We start from the raw sequence: 18,015 nt of genomic DNA, 5'->3' as shown, positions 1-18,015 counted from the left end.
ATTGGCAATATATCTTCATTTTCGCGATTCATTGCTTAAAAGAGTCTAATATATCTTTCCTTTGGGTAATATGTTTAAAAGGGTGATTTTATAATAAAGATATACATATCGGTTTTCATTTTAAAGGCCATAATCAAAATGTTGCCGAAAGTGCTGTTTTTAACACACGCACATATAGCCAATATCAGAATGCCCATCTTCAATGCTTTCTAATTTACCTAGTTTTTAATTAATTTTTTTAAATCTTAATAGAAACGAACATTTTTCAACCCCCCTTGACTTGCTTCCAACAATATTTGCAGAATGTAACTCTATCGTTCCAATTTAAAAGGCAGAACTTAGGGCGACAGTATATATGTTGCCCTAAGTCAAATGGTGCCCTAAGTGCTATTTTTTTTTCACATGAAGTGTTGCCTAACGGTCGGATTTATATATATATATATATATATATATATATATATATATATATATATATATATATATATATATATATATATATATATATATATATATATATATATATATATATATATATATTTATATATATATATATATATATATATATATATATATATATATATATATATATGTATATATATATATATATATATGTATATATATGTATATATATATATATATATATACATATATATATTTACATACACATTGGTATTTGGGTTTACTTCAACGCATAATAGTTGGGACTTAGGTTTACCTCAGGAATAGGTTTACCTATAGTTATACCCTCATTAACTGTTCAATTCCGAAGTGACTAGAAGAAAATCGTTCATTAAAAGGGTAGAATTTCCCCTCAAACGTGCAGGTATTTTTGAAGGGTATATAACATAATTACGTAGCATATATTTTGGATCCCAACTTTACACCTCGATTTTGACCAAATGTGGCTATATATCATTCCGAAAATGTTAGGTTCCTGTAATTACACTGGAATCTTTACGTTTTTCCCTTTATTATTCCTTTAATTTGAATATTTAAGAAAATAAGAGTTTCTATTTTAACTGGCAAATTTACACGTTACAAAATAACGCTCCCATCTGCAAACAGTTCTTTCTGTGTTCGGTGACAGGACACTCGATCGGATCGTATCGTTACTATCACAATAGCGTACATTCAACGTTACTAATGCATGTGGGCCTAGCCAGGTAGCCTACAAAAGAAGTGCCGCGGGTTACCATAAACGTTGCCCATTGCAGTTGGCTCTTGGAAATTGGTGGAGTATTTGCATTGTAAGTAAATTCCGTAAAAGAGTTCCTGATATATTAATAACATTTAGAGTAAATACCTTCATGCTGAACACATATAAAGTTAGACTATGGTTAGACTTAAGTTAAGTAAGAGTAGACTAGGCCTAACGTCCTAAATTAGGCATATTAATATTACAGGCTCTGGTAAATCACAGCTGCCTGCTACTGCGTGTGCTGATGCTACTAGCCTACTGCTACTGTAGCTAGTACTAGCAACGATACAGCGGGCAACCATAACTTTTTGCAGTCAAGCAGATTTACATATTTCATGAGCTTGAATTTCTTTCAGGTATATGCTGATCAAATTGTGGTTTTGCATGTTTCGGGGCATTTGGAAATCTTACACCCTAAAAATAACCAAAATTACCTCAATATAATACCACTGACCTATCTGAGCATAACAAAAATGTATGATTAAAAACCAGCATACATATGTACAACAAAAGTATTTTCATATTGGGTATCATGTCCAATAAAAGCTCTTGATTGTATTCAGTTTTCAAACTTTTAAAAGTGACCATGTGTTTGAAGTAATTTGGTGTTAGTAAGTATTAAACATGAAAATGCACAAGACTCATGTTGAACAGGCACTAGATAGTTCTCATGTCCATAGCACAAACCAGGAAGTTGTTCCATAACAACTCCCTGCACAAAAAGGCTAGTATGATCAGAGTTGTTATGGAACAATAACAACTGCATTTTATGATATAAGCACTGTACTGTGTGACAAAATACTTAAATGCATACATGTGTAGCATGTTTCTATGATGCAATACTAGCTAGTTGGGTGTATAAATAGATAACCATTATTCAAAATGCACTGCACATGGTTTCCATTATGTAATAAGTTCTATTCTATGAATTTGTCAATCTGACATATAAGCTACTGTGTATGTGTAGGCTGCATACACGAACAACTTATTTTATCTTAATTTGACCACTTTTAACTAAATCACCTTTCACCTTCACCAAAAACAATAGGCTTCTGTACCTGTGATGCATCTATTTAAAAACCAACTATGTGATCTGTCCAATAAAGCTTACTGTCATGCGAAAATGTGTTTACAAGCTAGGATCACAAACACAGTACTCCCACCAACGCACACGCACACATATGCCATCAAGGGTGCGAAGTTTTAACATAATTAAAACCAAACATTTAAAATGAACTCAGTAATTCTGCTTAAGTCTGTGTACAACAGTAGTCCTGAAGGTATAATGTTTGTAAACATAGTATAGGGTGCATGTTATTGTTAAGTAAATGAACTGCATGCGGGATGAGGCATTGAACCAGGCATGAATACCCAGTCAATTTTTTGAAGTGATTGCATGCTTAATTCCTGGATACAACTTACATACCAAATGATAGATCAATATTCAAACTTGTGTGTGGCAGTTTTCTCAATTGTTGCATATGCGGTTTCCATGAAAGTGATAGCTAAATGAACTAAGCTGACATGAATATTGGACAACATGTACCCTAAATATTGACATTATATAGGGAACTGCACTGTCGAGACTTCCACTTGCAATTTATGAAACAATTATTTGGACTTATTTATGTCCATTCTCTTGTCAGAAAAGATGGCTGAACTTTGGCACAATTTGGAGAATGCAGAATGAGAACACCACATCAAATATGATCTACTTTATTGCAATAACTCACAGGATATCATAATAGCTTTGAGCTGCTGGTTCATGATCACCATGCAGCGAGAAATGGCTTATATGGAAATAAGGAGCTCCCACAAGCATATATTGCAAAAATCCCCAGTTGTCTTTAATATTCAGTAAGTATGGACTGTGAGATATATTTTAAATTCGTAGGACGTGGGTTTAGTTTTCTAAAGTCTTCACTGGAATATCCTTTAAGTCTGATCACCACACGCTTTACATGAAATGAATTTACTGTTTTAAGTTTCAACACGAACAAACATGATGAAAAGTTGCTGTTTATTTCCAATATGTAAACGATCTAGGGCAACGGCTACCAAATTAATGTAAGAAGACTTTCAATCCCCACCAAGTCCACTGCCAAACCGCTTGTTTTACTTTGCTACTTCCACCATCATAGAATGTTATCAATATTGAAATGACTTTATGTGTAGTCTTTGAAAACCAAATGTACGATTGTGAAGCAAAGTCTTGAGGTGTTAACACACCATTACATTTTAACCTTGATTATGATGTGTTTATTTGTACCGTTTGCAAGACACTTGCAACTATGTCAATATCGAAATGTAAGGCTTTTCAAAAAATATTCACATGGAATGTACTTCAGTGACATTTTGAAATACTTTTTTTTGGTTTGTTGAAGGTTAACATTAGCTGATGGAATTTCTCCACAAGAGAAGGAAGTACTGTCATCAATAAAATTTGCAGACAGAGGAATATTTTTACTGAAGATCAAATTTTTTAATGAAAGGTAAGGCTTTCGATTAAAATTGGACAAGTACAGTGCATTCTATGAGTTTTAATTTTTTTTTAGTGTCTGGACAGGTATATGACTTGCGTAAACATTAAAATTTGTTAAATAGGTTATAAAGTGGAAACTGTTCAGGTCTTAGAATGGTTTATCTACATTACTACAGCACCACCCATGCACAACTTTCCATACATACGGCATCAAACGTCATAAATTCGCTGTCAAAATATTCCCTAGAGACCTCTCGAGCTGCCACTCGTATAAAAAGCAAAGCTGTCCACCGCAGTTCATCTGACGTCATCAAAGGAACCATTTCAGCCAAATTCCGACTACCCACTGTTTACCTATACGGCGCTATACAGTTTACTATACATGTAACCACAACACTCTTCTCATCAATTGAAAATGTCTTCTCCCGAGTCCTCCGATTCCCAGGAAATCTTGAGGAAGAACAGGAGGAAATAGTTTTCGAGGGTGATGAAGATATTATCGGTGTTTTCCTTTATCAATTAAGCCCCTTGCAGAAGAATTGTAAAACGATCCCAATAACCGAGACAGGTCGTTGCCGATCAAAGTCCTCGAGCAGAACGGTTGGACGACCCTGAACCGAAACTGGTTGGTTGAAACCACCGTTATTAAGACCTTCATATGATTTAAATTATCTCGAATGTCGATGATCCTGCTACTTAACTTCGTAGCGAAGCTTCTAGAATGTTGTGTCTTACAGTGCAAGGAAAATGTGACATTATGTACAGTGCAAGTGCAACCATATAGTACTAGTAGTGGTAAAATGGGTCTAGACCTAACTAATAGTTGTTTTATAATAGGCTAGCCCGTGTAATTGTAGCATCCAACTGTTACGCAACATCACAACACAACGCCAGTTTTACCTGCACAAAAAACCTTTGCAGATCTAGTAGTGATTGTTCTAAACCCAACTGGCTTTTAGTTTTGTGCAAAATATTAGGTACCCCAAAACAAATCGTCATTTGCTGCATCGAGGAGGCCTAGGCTATGTTCATAACAAGTAATTTGGCAACATATAGGTCTACAGGCACTCATTACGTTGTGTATGTGTAGTGTTTTGAACGAGTCGTGTTCAAATTCTTCGATTTTTGTCATCGTTTGGAAAAGCTTGCAGTAGAAATCCGTCTTCACTTGTGGTGGAGCAACCTGATACTACATATCGGTTCGGCATATTTAACAATTACGAGATTAATTTACGTAAAAACAAAATTCCAAACACCAAATCTCAATTACTACGGAGCACTGCATCAGTGTAATGTTGTGTGTTCTCGGATAGAATGTAAACATAGCGTCTCGGAAGCGAGCTGAGTTCCTCGACTGACGTCACGCCGGATTACCGTAAATACAACAATATTTAGAAAGTTTTTATCACCCTCGAATTTTTGATCGTTTATTTCTCTAGTATACAAGCTTCGTTTGACACAAAGTGGGTATCATTAGAGAGCTACGAGTGTACAAAATACGATGATAAAGAATTAGTTTTTCCATTCCATAACCTCTTTAATGAATTTTCTTCCTTCACAGCATCATTATTAACAATCCAAATTAAGAAATTCTTTTGTTGCTGTATTGGAGAACAATTTTCGTTGGTGATACAAAGAGTTTAATCCTACTCTTTGCATTTACTTGTATTCATGTAACTCCCTTACTTCACTCTATCAAATAATATGTTGTTTCACCAATCCATTATTTCCAGTTGTAATCCTACTGGGAGGGGACTAAAGGTCCTTCAATACTTCAGTTATCCAATAAATGCTAACTAGACGCTCAATAATGCTACCCACAAAGGGGATGCTGGGTCTAGCAAACCTTGAGTCTAGTGGACCCTCAATCCAATAGGCAGTCCCTTGTTAATACTGCATTTGGTATCCTTTTGTTAGTGAAACTAAGAGTTTCATCCTAGTCATTACATTGAGGGATGCTCTTTATTAAACTCCTTTACTTCACTGCCACGTATTGGTAATCCATTATTCCAGTTGTAATGTTGCTAGTACTGTATTTGAGTATACGAAGAGTTTAATGCAATCCATTACATTTTGGAAACTCTTTAAGTCTCTACCTTCACAACATCATATCATAAAATATGAACAATCCATTATCGTTTTTATACTTATTGCAGAGCTGCAGACGAGTCCAATTAGGCAGAGTTTGAGCCAAGTCCGATTCCACTTGGTCTAAGCCAAATCCAAGACCTTTCAAGTCCGAGCCAACTCCAGATTTTCAAATATGATCATCTTTGGTAAAAATTCTTGAATTGTTATTATAATTATGCACCCAGGAGGAAATTTACCTCATGCCATAATATCTGACCAAATAGGTTGCAGCAAGCTCTTCCTGATTCATAAATGTACAAACCAGGCGCTCAATTTTCAAACCATGCAGGGAGAGGCAAAAACAGGGAACCCTGCTCTAGTAAAAGTGATATTCTAGTTACATTGAGGATTGCTCATTCATATTTTCAAATCATCATCATTGCCATGGTTGCTACTTTTTCTGATGTCATCATAATTTGTAAGTTATTGTTATTGTTGCCATGTTACATTTGCCAACATCAATTTTGCTTATTGTTCTCTCAAAATTGTAGAGTAGAAGGTAGAAATGTTAGCTAATATTTATTATACGAAATGTTCCTGTTTTCTAAATTGTTTACCCTGAGGTCTATATGAACAAAAGTGTTTATAATAGTTGCTCTTCCTGTTAAAGTATTTATGAATCATTTAATAAATTTTATATTTATACTGGAATTTTCAGAAGGTGTTAGTTTCATTGAGGGTCAAAGGCTACTCAAGGTCAGTAGAGTAATAAAGAGCATCTAACTCAACAAGGAAAACTTGTTAGTCATATGTAGTGTATATAGGTTTCTGACATTTAGTACCATACTATATATTTGTTCAGTATAGCAGAAGCCCACGTATGGTAACTAGATATTTGAAACTGAAAGCCATGTTAACATGATTATTCATTATTGGAATGATGATTATAAATTTGTATGCAGTTGTATCATGTAATGAGTTCACGCTAATGCTTTTAGCCAAGTCAAAGGTTATTTGAGGTCAATATAGGTAAAGGTCTGAAAACCTTAAAAGATAGGCTTGTACTCGTTCATACTACCTGACTAGTAGCTGCTTAAAAGCTGAATCCTAGGGCAATTAATATATTAACCAGAACAAGTAATGTACCGCAAAAGACGTTAAGCTCTTTTGAGCCCCATACAATATTGCAGTGTATTAAATTCATCATTATTTTATCAAATTCACTCCAAATTGCTAGTTTCATGTTCTGGCATATGAACCTTTGTCATATCAAGTTGCATGAGTGCTGTAACTGGTTTACAAGCTTGCAAAAGTCTAAAAAGTGGGTAGGGGGATAACTAGTTGAAAATAATATAAACAAAATTGTACCGTATTTTGCTTTTCGTGTCTCTAGCAAACAATGCAAGGAAAACATGAAGTTCAAATGGATGCTTTAATTGCTTTTACCCAAAACATTGCTATATTATTCGATAAATATAGTCCAAATTCAGTACCGTTATAAAAATACAAAAGAGATATGATATTGATCTACCTTCTGTATTAAGACCATTGTAGGTGAACAAGTTTAACAATAGTTTTGAGTTTGGCCGTATGTAGAAGACACCCGTGATATAAGGAACCTCAGATACAGTGTCGTGAAAACACATATTCATGTTAGGAGCTTTTTAACAAGCAGCAAAAGAAAAATGTATTAAATAACAGTCAAGAGATTTGCAGAACTCCACTCCTCAACAATATTTACCGTGATGCATACTTTAAAGCAATGCAAGGGCAACAACTACCTATCAGTCTAAGAAATCTCCAAGTGCTTTCATTTCTAGCAATTGCATTTGTTCAAAATAAATTACAAATTTAAAGATGTGGTCTGTTCAATATGTTACCACATCTCCCCCCCCCCACTCTTCATCAAAAAAGTATTGCATGTACAGTTGTAACCCTTTTTGTACATGTGCAATATACGGGGCAGAGCCTTACTCATGATTTGACCAAGCTCTTTATCCATTTGATTAGCACATATTATGCCAGTGATATCCAGTGGTATTCACATCAATGCTTAGAACATGTGTCTTATGATACATTTTCTAGCTGATAGCATGAATGTTAAGGATATGACGTTGCAGAGGTTGCTTTGTTTATATGTTTTTGAAAGTTACATGAAATTTCATGAAATTTTTTTTTTTTATGAAAATACTTGCATTAATCGGTTATAAATAGAAAGAAGACATGATGATTTCTGTTATGTCTTATCTCTGCCTCTTATGTTAAAATTGTGTTCATTGGTTGGTCCTTATACTTCGAACATATTGCTCCTTAACTCAGCAAACCCATATTTGATCTGAAGATGCTAATTCAGACAGCTTACTGTTATGACCTGCTTGGTGAGAAATAGGGATTTCCTTTGATGCAAAATTCCAGTTATCGCTATTGTTAACAAACATGACTAGCTTTGGTTGAAGTATGAATTTCATTCATGATACTAAACTTTCGCTCACACTTTTTCTATGTATGGGACCAAAAATAAATTTTAATTTGTAAATGGCAGTATGGTTTGCGCAAGCACCATGGGGAATATATAAAATTAAACAATGCTATACTTCTGTTCTTCTTCATAAGGGTTGCAAACTTTGACCTGCGCTAACATCAAACGTTCTAGGATCTCCCTAAATAATAGGGGTAGGATGATAACCAACTGAAGGTTAGCGCAACATAGGTGTACAGTTTTTGGAGATTTATTTAACCCATCTCCCTGTTGTCTGATATGAGATTAATGTGGCACCTCATTGCCAAAAGTGTAATATTGCATATACCTATTGCATGTTCTAGCAAGTTCTCGACCATTATTGGAACTGGATGAATTTGCATCATGCAAACTATGTAAGTAGCTATAATTTCTTTTAATCTTGCAAGGCTGTTCTGTAGAGTTTCAGCAAATTTGATAAAAAGCCTTGTAGAACCAGGGATGTATTATCTAGAGATTGATATACAACGAAAAAAAGCTAATACTTTAAGCCGATCGATGAAGAATTTATAAAATATGTGTAATCCTATCCTACTTCAAAGGTGTGATCGACAGGGTTCCTCGAAAAAATACTGGTCCTTTCAGATTTGCAACTTCATCTTGAATACTTCTTTTTGGTCACATAATAGCTTGAAACAATTGAAAGTTGGAGACAGTACTTTGAAGATATGTGCTTGGGCACAATGTACCCATAGGCGTAGCCATGGGGGTGTGTGGTGGGGGAGGCGACATCCGGCCATAAAAGCGTGTCCTCCCAGTCGCCTCCCACTGGGATTTTGGATATCAAAACAAATTACATGTGCGAAAAATTTATCATTCATTGGTGCGAATGGTCTCGAATCTCCGTGATGACCACACATGAACAACCCTTCGACCTCGGACCGGCAGTAGGCTGTAGTAAGTGAAAAACTTGACGTGACATAGCGCATAGGCCAAGAAGACATCTACAGTAGTCATAACAGGGGTGACTTTCCATATGTTATTAATAGGAAATTGCAAGAATTATTAGAATCGACTCTGAAAATTATGCGTAAACTATGGGTTAACATATTCTTTCGTTATTCTTGTGGAAAGCCGCTTTCACTTTGATATCAGATAAGCCTGTGGTACAGTATAATTTTTTTTTCGGTGGGGGGGGGTTCTGGGGGTCATGACCATTTCCTGGGAGGGCGTCTTGTTTCTATCTGAGTGGAGCGCCACCTTGGGTTGGCGCGCAGCGTATGAGAAATAACCCAACTTCCTTTAGTTTGAGATCCCATGTCTTGATATGGTCATCAAATAAATTAGAGAAATAGAAAAAAAAACAATTTGGACAGTTACTTTGAAATATCATGCCATAGCTTTTGTGAGTGTGGTACCGGCATTGACATTTTTCGACAAATATGCAAATTGCGCATGGTAAATAAGGAAAGATTGACTGGGCTTTTTTAAAATACTGAAATGACCCAACGATATATATATATATATATATATATATATATATATATATATATATATATATATATATATATATATATATATATATATATATATATATATATACATTAGACCCAACGATATATATATATATATATATATATATATATATATATATATATATATATATATATATATATATATATATATATATATATATATATATATATACATTAGATATATATATATATATATATATATATATATATATATATATATATATATATATATATATATATCGTTCAAAATCATTTAATTCTAAGCAGCATTACAGGTTTTTATGACACTTCGAGCAAGACAGAAATCACCTGACAACAAGATCCTACTTCAGAACAATACAAATATGTGATAACAGAATACTGTTTTGTGAAACTCTTTCAAGGCAGAGACGCAACAGATACGCCATCATTTAAAGGAAATCGACTTCAACTTTTAATGTGCTCAAACTTTAGTGACACTTATTTCAAAAGTACTTCCGTTACGGTTATGCCCCATACTATTCCCAGTTATTTGATGTATTGGGGAGGAATGAAGTTGAAAACGTACTGTAAGAGAAGAGGTCGTTCTCAAATTACCTCCCAATTTTTAAAAAAAAAAAAAAAAATTTAAATTTTTAAATTTTTTAAAGGGTAAACATGGTTAAACATTATGTAATTTTCTACAAGATTTTAGGATAAACTTGAAGTGCGCTTTACTATACACGTGACAAGAACCGTTTTTTATTACTTTTAGAAGTTGGGAAATGATGTAATGTCTTTAATTGAGAGACTGTGGACTACTGCAACAACATTATTTGATTGAAACAATTGCTCTCTTGAAAATAACACATTCTGAAGGTTTCTTATAATTAATTCAAACGTGTGGTTCAACTGTATTTATTAAGATTCCGATATCCTTCCTTAAATATAACTGAATTATAAAGGCAATAATTCTACTTCAACTTCTGCAGACATCACCAGACGACAAGTTTCTTACTGAAGAAGACTACAAAAATCAGGTACCGGTTATGATTCATGTGTACTACACGTGGAAATGACGCATATATTACAACAAATGAAGCACAAAATATTACAAAAAATCTACTTTATTTTCTCACAAAGTATTTACAATGTAGTCCTTGTTGACGTTTTGGGATAGACAACCCTATTTAAACTTCTAATAACTTTAATCGATAGACAATATCGGTATTCAAACGAATTAGTTTGGCAGGCAAAGTCCAAATTTGACCCTAACCCCCAAATCTCTGATATAATTTTTTTTTTCTCTGCTGACTATTTGTCTTTGGGGGTGTGTATACTGTGATCTAGGGTGGTGTGGACGTGTGACCCTTGAACATTTGCTATGTCAACTATCAATATGGCTTCCATGTAGTCAGTATAAGCCAGACAAAATGGCCAAAGGGCCTTATTTTTTCAAGAAAATATTTGAAAAACCATTTATTGTTTCTTAGGAACATGCTAATTATCCTAAGGTAAAATGGAATAAGGTTTGACGAGTAACTAGTTCTAGTTGCCATGGTAATCATTGAAAAATACAATGCTGACGTTTAAATGTTTAAGATAAGATTACACAAGCCGTATATATTTGGTCGCAGCAAACAATTTTCTTACACTTAATTCAGAGTTGTTGAAAAATACCCCTCCTTTAGCTGTGTATAGATCATCCCGCTTTATTTTTTTACCATCCTAGCTTCATCACATACTTCAAGAAAAATGATATAACCCAGAATGTAATACACTCATATAGTTTCATTGTAACAGTAGTGACATCTTCAGCTCTCTGGGCATTAACATTAACTTTCTGCAGACATCGATTGAAACGCAATTCTATCTCTACTCCAGGTAGGCAGTTCTAAAAATATTGCTACCAATTTAATTTACATTCATCAAATTACAAAGATTGTTTAGTGTTTGATTATATTTTGTTTCAAGGCAGCGGACATCTCAGTATTTGACTTAAATTTCTTAATGACATGCAGTTCAAATTGATGATTTGCAGTGGGTTAGTAATGATTTGTGACAGTGTAAAAACAGGTCATGCTCAAGTAAATAACTCTTTTTGTAAGAAACAGGGAATTTAGGTGGATATTTTTCAACAGATTGGTCCAGATGTATGACTTTCCCAGACAGTTGTAGATAGGGATTCTGTCTCTTCTGGAGCTTTAATCATTGATTTCCCATAAGTGTGAAGTATGAAAGGGTACTGACAAAAGAAGAATGTGAAGGTTGTTCAAATTTCAAACTATAACACAGGTTCTGTATTACCAGCATAAGAACCTATAGACAAACAAACAAAGAAATGTGAGTGAAAATAAACAGCAACACAATATTTCTCTCATCGAGTCGAGGTGAAAAACTAATTTTGAATTAGAATTTTCTTTAGGTAACTTTGGAAATTTGACATAATGTATTAAGCGATTGGCATAGCAATTCTGAGTTGTAAAAATTTGAAACATGATTCTAACGGTCTTGTGGAGAAATTACTAGGGGGAAAGCGTACATTCTAATCATATTGATGATGGTGCCTATAAAAGCACAATGGCTCAGTCAAATGAAGTCTTATGTCTTCTCCACATGTAAGACAGCCTGTTTTTTTTATGGGGGTCCTTACACAAACTACACTGTTTGCGGGTTTCAAATTTTGTGGGGCGCTGACAGTGTTTCTTTGACAATCAATGAACAGCGAATTGTTTTGGGGGGACATCTCTCACAAGGTGTGGAACACATCTGCTCTGCGAGTGCTAATCGAAACATTTGTTGTAGATGTTGTGAGCTCAGCTGTGTGTTTTTCAATTTCCACAATGCAAATGCATTCAAAATTGCTATGCCAATTGCTCGCCAGAAGGGCTTGTGCCACCACCGTTATATCTTCGAACAATTGGATGGTAAGACAGCAATTGATCGAAGACATCAACTCCGCCCATGTGTGCATTGTAGTCAGAAACTATGGTGGGCCTCTGAACTACTTCTCGTTCACCTGCACTACCTTTCTTTATGCGGGTGATCTCGGTGAGAGAATTACCATGCACTGTCAACAAACAAAACACATCTCGTTTGTCCATCCATCTAAAAGCCGTCATCTTATGGCTCTTGAGGAATATGGAGTGACCTACATCGACCTTAGTCTGTGAAGACTTCCCTCGCACTGGCATGTGTTTACGATTCTCTCGAACCGTCCCCACAGCCAATGTGTTGTGACTGAGTAGGTGCGCCAATAGCTCAGGGGACGTATTAAAGTTATCGGTGTGTAGTCGATGACCTCTCCCTAAGTACGGACGCATCAACTCATTCACAACACGGAAGGTCAAACCTTTTTCCCCTATGCCGCCCGTGTACAGATCAAAATTCAAACAGTACTGAACCTTGGCATCACACAAAGTCCACAACTTCAGCTCCCACTTCGTTGGTTTGTTCTTTATGTACTGAAGAAAGCTGAGACGACACTTGGTACCAATCATCATCTCATCGATACTCAACTCCCTACCTGGACTGTAGAGCTGGAACAAGGAATCAAGTAACGGACGGACCTTTTACAACTTGTCACAGAACCTTCCATCAGCAATCTTTTCTCCATCTTGTTATCTGAAACATGCAAATAACGTTGACTCTGTTGATACAGAGAACAAGGCATTACTTGAGGAAACCATGGAGTTTGTAGTATCTGATTAGTAGACCAGTATGCACCGATGTTGCTCTTGTTTGTGAGACCCATGGCAATAGTCAACCCGATGTATGCCATGAAAGATTCTCTGGTGACAGGAATATACTTCCCACCACAGTCAACTGTCTTGACCCCCTCTTGGGAGGCATAACGATTAGTCTGGTCGACGAAATTTTTCAAGACTGGTTTAGTGAGAAACAGACTCAAAAAATCTAGCTCTGAATTTGACCCTTCTGTCTCAAACGCAAAGTTGACGTTTTCATTGATGAAAGGCTGTAAGTTGGAAAAAAGAAAAATGTGTCAAAAAAAGTTTTGATGTATATAGGTAATTGCTGCTGAAAGAAATAACAGCATCTTGGTGATTCACTGTGAAATTCTAGAAATAAAACATAAGAAAATTATTCGATAAATATTCACTAAGTCTTCTTTATTTGAGCTAAGCCTGTAGAAAGGTAAATTAATTTATGTATCTTCCAGTCATATCGAATCTTTGGTGAGATCCTCGGATCTTGATGAGTCAAGGTAACCCTGTAGAATAAAAAAAAAAAAACATTCCCATAAAAAGGCAGTCTTCAAAACGTACCACATCTTCTGTGAAGTCTTCCCAGAGCCATTCCCCGCAGCAGTTGCTCCTGTCTTCATTGTCCTCCACAAGTGAGGTCCACTTCTCGGGGCCTCTTGGTGGCTGAGCTTCTTGTTGTAGCCCCCAAAGGCTGCCTTCCAAGCTTCGCAGCGTCTTTTGAACTCTGCACGAGAAGTGGCATCTAGTTCAGGTGGCGGAGTTGCAGGCCTCTGTGGTGGTGGTGGGGGCACTGCTCGTAACGGGGTCTTCACTGGTCGACCCCGGCGTCTTTTGGGAGGTGCTGGTTGTTGCTCACCAGCAGTGCCAACCACTGCTACGGGGGGAGGTGGTAGAATGGGCATGTCTTCCTCTTCTACAGTGATATTCTTCTTATATAAAAGAGGTACAAAAAAGGTAAGCTACAAGACACAAATTTACTATACATTACAGGGGGGGCTGAGTTGATAGTGGTTTGGACATCCCTTTTCTATAAAATTCCCATTTCTTGGCATGAATATGCAAATTTGGAAGAGTCCATTTGGCCTGTGGGGGTGAACAGCCTGTATACTTTAGCACTGGTTTTTATTATTATGCATTGGGGTGGACTGAAACACGAAATACTCTTTTCATTTCAGTTGCAACATGGCACCAACCCAATAAACTTGATTATTCTAATGTTTCCAAGTTTATATATCTTTATCAATAACCCCCGAACTAGTTGACCTACATGTAATACAATGGTACAGCCCTGCCTAACGATGAGTCATATAGGCCTATTGTATTACCACAGTACATGTATACACAATACATATAGTGTGTGACTTACCATATCAGGATACCTGAGCAACAAAGAGGGTCTGGCGGCAGGTTTGTCAACCAGACCCTCTTCAGGAAGATCTGCCAAGTCGACATTGCTGATTTCATCTTCAAAATCATCTTCAGATTTAGTGATGTCTTCATCCTCGAACGGCTGGATGATCATATTGTCCGAAAAAAAAGAATGGCTAAAGTCTCCTCTGCGTTGTAGCATGTATCCATTATGATTGTGCGTTAGTGTTACTGATAGCGTGCCCACGCGCTACATAATTGCGGTTGACCGAAATTCCCTACCATAAAAATGCTCGAGTTGAATTGCTAGGTATTACTCACAAAGTGGAGGCGCTATTGCTAAATTGTTTCTATGTTGCCTAGCGTTTCAGCTAAAATATCTCAGCTAAAAATCTTTTCTGTAGGGTGAGGCATTCTGGGGAAATATTATCGGTTAAAGGTCCGTGTTTTGGCCGTAACTTTTGACATATTTACCCCAAATATAGAGCCATCTCTCTACATATGCCTGTGAAGGCTCCTGATTTGATTCCTTGTATGTCTTAGCTAGTTGTATCGGACAGGGTTAGTTGACTTGACATTTTTCACTGTTCTCATAATTGTTTTGAAAAAAAGGTAAAATCGACCAGTTTTTTTAATGTAAACAAATCTTTGAAGACAAAAAAAGTCCATATGACCCCCCTCGAAAAAATGTTGTCTATTGATGCAGACTGTCTTATGTGCAAACTAAAGCTATGGGAAGCTCTCTAGTGTATTCCTATCTCGAGTAATGATTTTCTAAACACATGGTTTTTCAGTGGATCAAATATGGACCACCTGAAGTGAAGGAGTGACACAAGTTGCATGCTTTCGGAGGTCATCACACAGGAAACACCTTTCAATCTGGCCTGTTAAGGCTAGACTAAATGTACGTCAATGACAGAGGCACGCCAGAAAATGTGGGCAAGCAAAGTGGGCCGGAGTGTTGCTGGTGCATCAAAGCTGGCAACCTTGCCTCCAGCAAATGAGGCATTTAAGGAGAACGTTGCCCGGGATCATTTTCAAGTGGCAGTCTAAAGATACACACGTCAACCAGATCCACCGTGAATGGATCCAGCTGCCTTCGGATGGTCACATGAAGCTGGCTCCAAAACACTTTGCGCAAAACTCTTCTCGGTGATACCCTCCTAGCACCAGATGATCTACTGAAACTCATTAAAGATCAAGTAAAATGCTCGCGTAACTCGTCTTAATTTGATGAATTATTGCATTAATATGGCATTATTAATGAAGAAGTTAACATTTTTTGTCTCATTTGGCCAAATTTTGGTAATTTTCATGATTGTTGTGATTTACCAAATTTGTCCGAATTTTCGTTCTTTTCCGGAAAGCTTCGGCAGTGACGTCAAAAGGTGAACACGGTTGTATGTGGCTTAGTAGGTTAGTGTATTACCATGTACTAAATGTATTGACTTCTTGGTCGTAGCACTAGCAGTAGCAGTAAGTCGTGTTGCTTTTTCGAAAATAAAATGCCGAAACGCACTGTGATGTTTGGATGTTCTAGCTTAAGCGAGAAAAACGGAACAAGTTTACATCTTATACCAAAAGAAGCTAAGGAGTTCAAGAAATGGGAAAAGTGCGTGCAGTTAAAACGTTGTCACTGGCATGCTACACCTTACACGGTGATATGCTCGAAACACTTCACCCCTGACTTGTACGTGGAGGATTTATTGAAACCAAAGCTAGGGTTTGGAAACAGGTAAGGTGCAATTTATTTCCTTCACTTTTATGTCGCAGATATACAGCTCGCATGGCAATGAAGATTCAAATCTCGGTGCACCGAAGATTATAATCCTTACTTGTTTGTCTTGTTCTGTCAGTGTTGTTAGTATTGTTATGTTATTAGTGTTAGTATTGTTACTGTAGTGTTGTTAGGCAAGCCTCGGTGCAGCTGCACTTAGGCCTTACGTTAATTAGGTTACAGTCGGTATCCACCGTCGATCATTTGTTTTTCAGGTAAAGTCTTTTCAAGCAATTTTAAGCGATAAACACATGTCAATATTGCTGTTAGACACGTAGTCTGATAACGTCGTACCACCACTAGTAAGGGCCATCATACTGTCCTACTCCTAGCCCGTAGGCCTACAACTTACAAGTACCACAAGTTAGGGCCTACATTAGTGCATGTAACTTACTTGATCAATAACGTACACTAGCCTCCCTACTGTCAGTGTGTGAAACCAAACGTCAATTTAGCCTAAAGTTACTTATAACCAATTACCAATTTAGTGAAAAGTACTGCAAACTGTGCACCAAAAGCTACAGATATAGTAAGAATCTCCCCTACTATCAAAATTTGGCCATATATATAAGTAACTGATCATGAAGTGAATGATCATGCGTTCAAAGGTTAAATCAAAGCCAAAGGTCATATTGGTGGACATGTGCCCTTTGAAATATTATTACTTTGATAGAAGATTATTTCTGCTGTAGGTCAAAACTTAGTCACCTGATTGCAAATGTAGTCTATGCCTTGAACCGTTTACTTTTTAATTTGGATACATGATGAGCAAACAAAAAATTTTACTACTAAAAGCAACCAATAGTCTCCAATCTGAGGACTCAAAATATTCTATTATAAAATTGGTATCGCCAAACTTGAACCTAATAATAATTTGGTTCATTTTAGTAAGAGTCTTTGATGAGAAAGAGATGGAACTTTATCAAAACAATTAAACCTTCAATTATTTTCTAGCTCAGCTCAAAGGTCATCTAATGTCACATCAAATGTATTTCCCTCTCCATACACACACCCCACATGTGTAAATTTCAATTTGAGTATATCGGAAACATATTTCTTTCAGCTTATGTTGATGAGCTCATGGAACAAGTTACATCACTGGTAGAACTTGAAAAGGAAAAAGGAAAAGTTGATACAACTCCAGATGTCAAAGTTCCACCTCCACTGTGTTCTACGTTTGAGAGGCCAAGTAAAGAAAAAGCAATTGCAGAACATTTTACTCGTTTTTGATTCCTTGCCGAGGTAAATAGGTAAATAGAGCCTGAGGTCAAGCCTGAAAACCTCATAAACACCATATATCGAGAAGTGCAAGTTGGTTTAACTTCACACTTGGAGTGTAGGTATAGCCATTGGTAAGTGGAGGATCCATATTGTTTTCACTCAGTTAGAAGTAAGTCTGAAAATTGAATATCTCATGATCTATTCCAATAGTGAGTTCTGGGTT

The 18,015-nt window shown here is 36.3% G+C and overlaps 2 protein-coding genes across 4 annotated transcripts in view; one reads left to right on the top strand and one right to left on the bottom strand.

Moving 5' to 3' along the window:
• Positions 1–18,015, top strand: part of LOC139982710 (uncharacterized) — a 239,831-nt gene that overhangs the window by 115,295 nt on the left and 106,521 nt on the right. For 2 of the 3 annotated variants that reach the window (XM_071995776.1, XM_071995777.1), the window contains exon 14: positions 10,694–10,741. The exons of the other annotated variant lie outside the window; for it this stretch is intronic. In XM_071995776.1, the coding sequence (XP_071851877.1) occupies positions 10,694–10,741 (48 nt within the window). The remainder of the gene's footprint in view (positions 1–10,693; positions 10,742–18,015) is intronic. 3 annotated transcript variants of the gene reach the window in all.
• Positions 10,748–14,948, bottom strand: LOC139983734 (uncharacterized). The gene is made up of 3 exons (XM_071997464.1): positions 14,806–14,948; positions 13,988–14,168; positions 10,748–13,677 (listed from the first exon to the last, which is right to left on the bottom strand). The coding sequence occupies exons 1-3, from the start codon at positions 14,946–14,948 to the stop codon at positions 13,216–13,218; spliced, it is 786 nt and encodes a 261-aa protein (XP_071853565.1). The 3' UTR covers positions 10,748–13,215.

Source organism: Apostichopus japonicus, chromosome 16 (assembly GCF_037975245.1).
Source record: "Apostichopus japonicus isolate 1M-3 chromosome 16, ASM3797524v1, whole genome shotgun sequence".
In the NCBI taxonomy this organism is placed as follows: domain Eukaryota; kingdom Metazoa; phylum Echinodermata; class Holothuroidea; order Aspidochirotida; family Stichopodidae; genus Apostichopus; species Apostichopus japonicus.
Note: the sequence above shows the minus strand (reverse complement) of the source record. Positions and strands in the feature narration are given on the sequence as shown.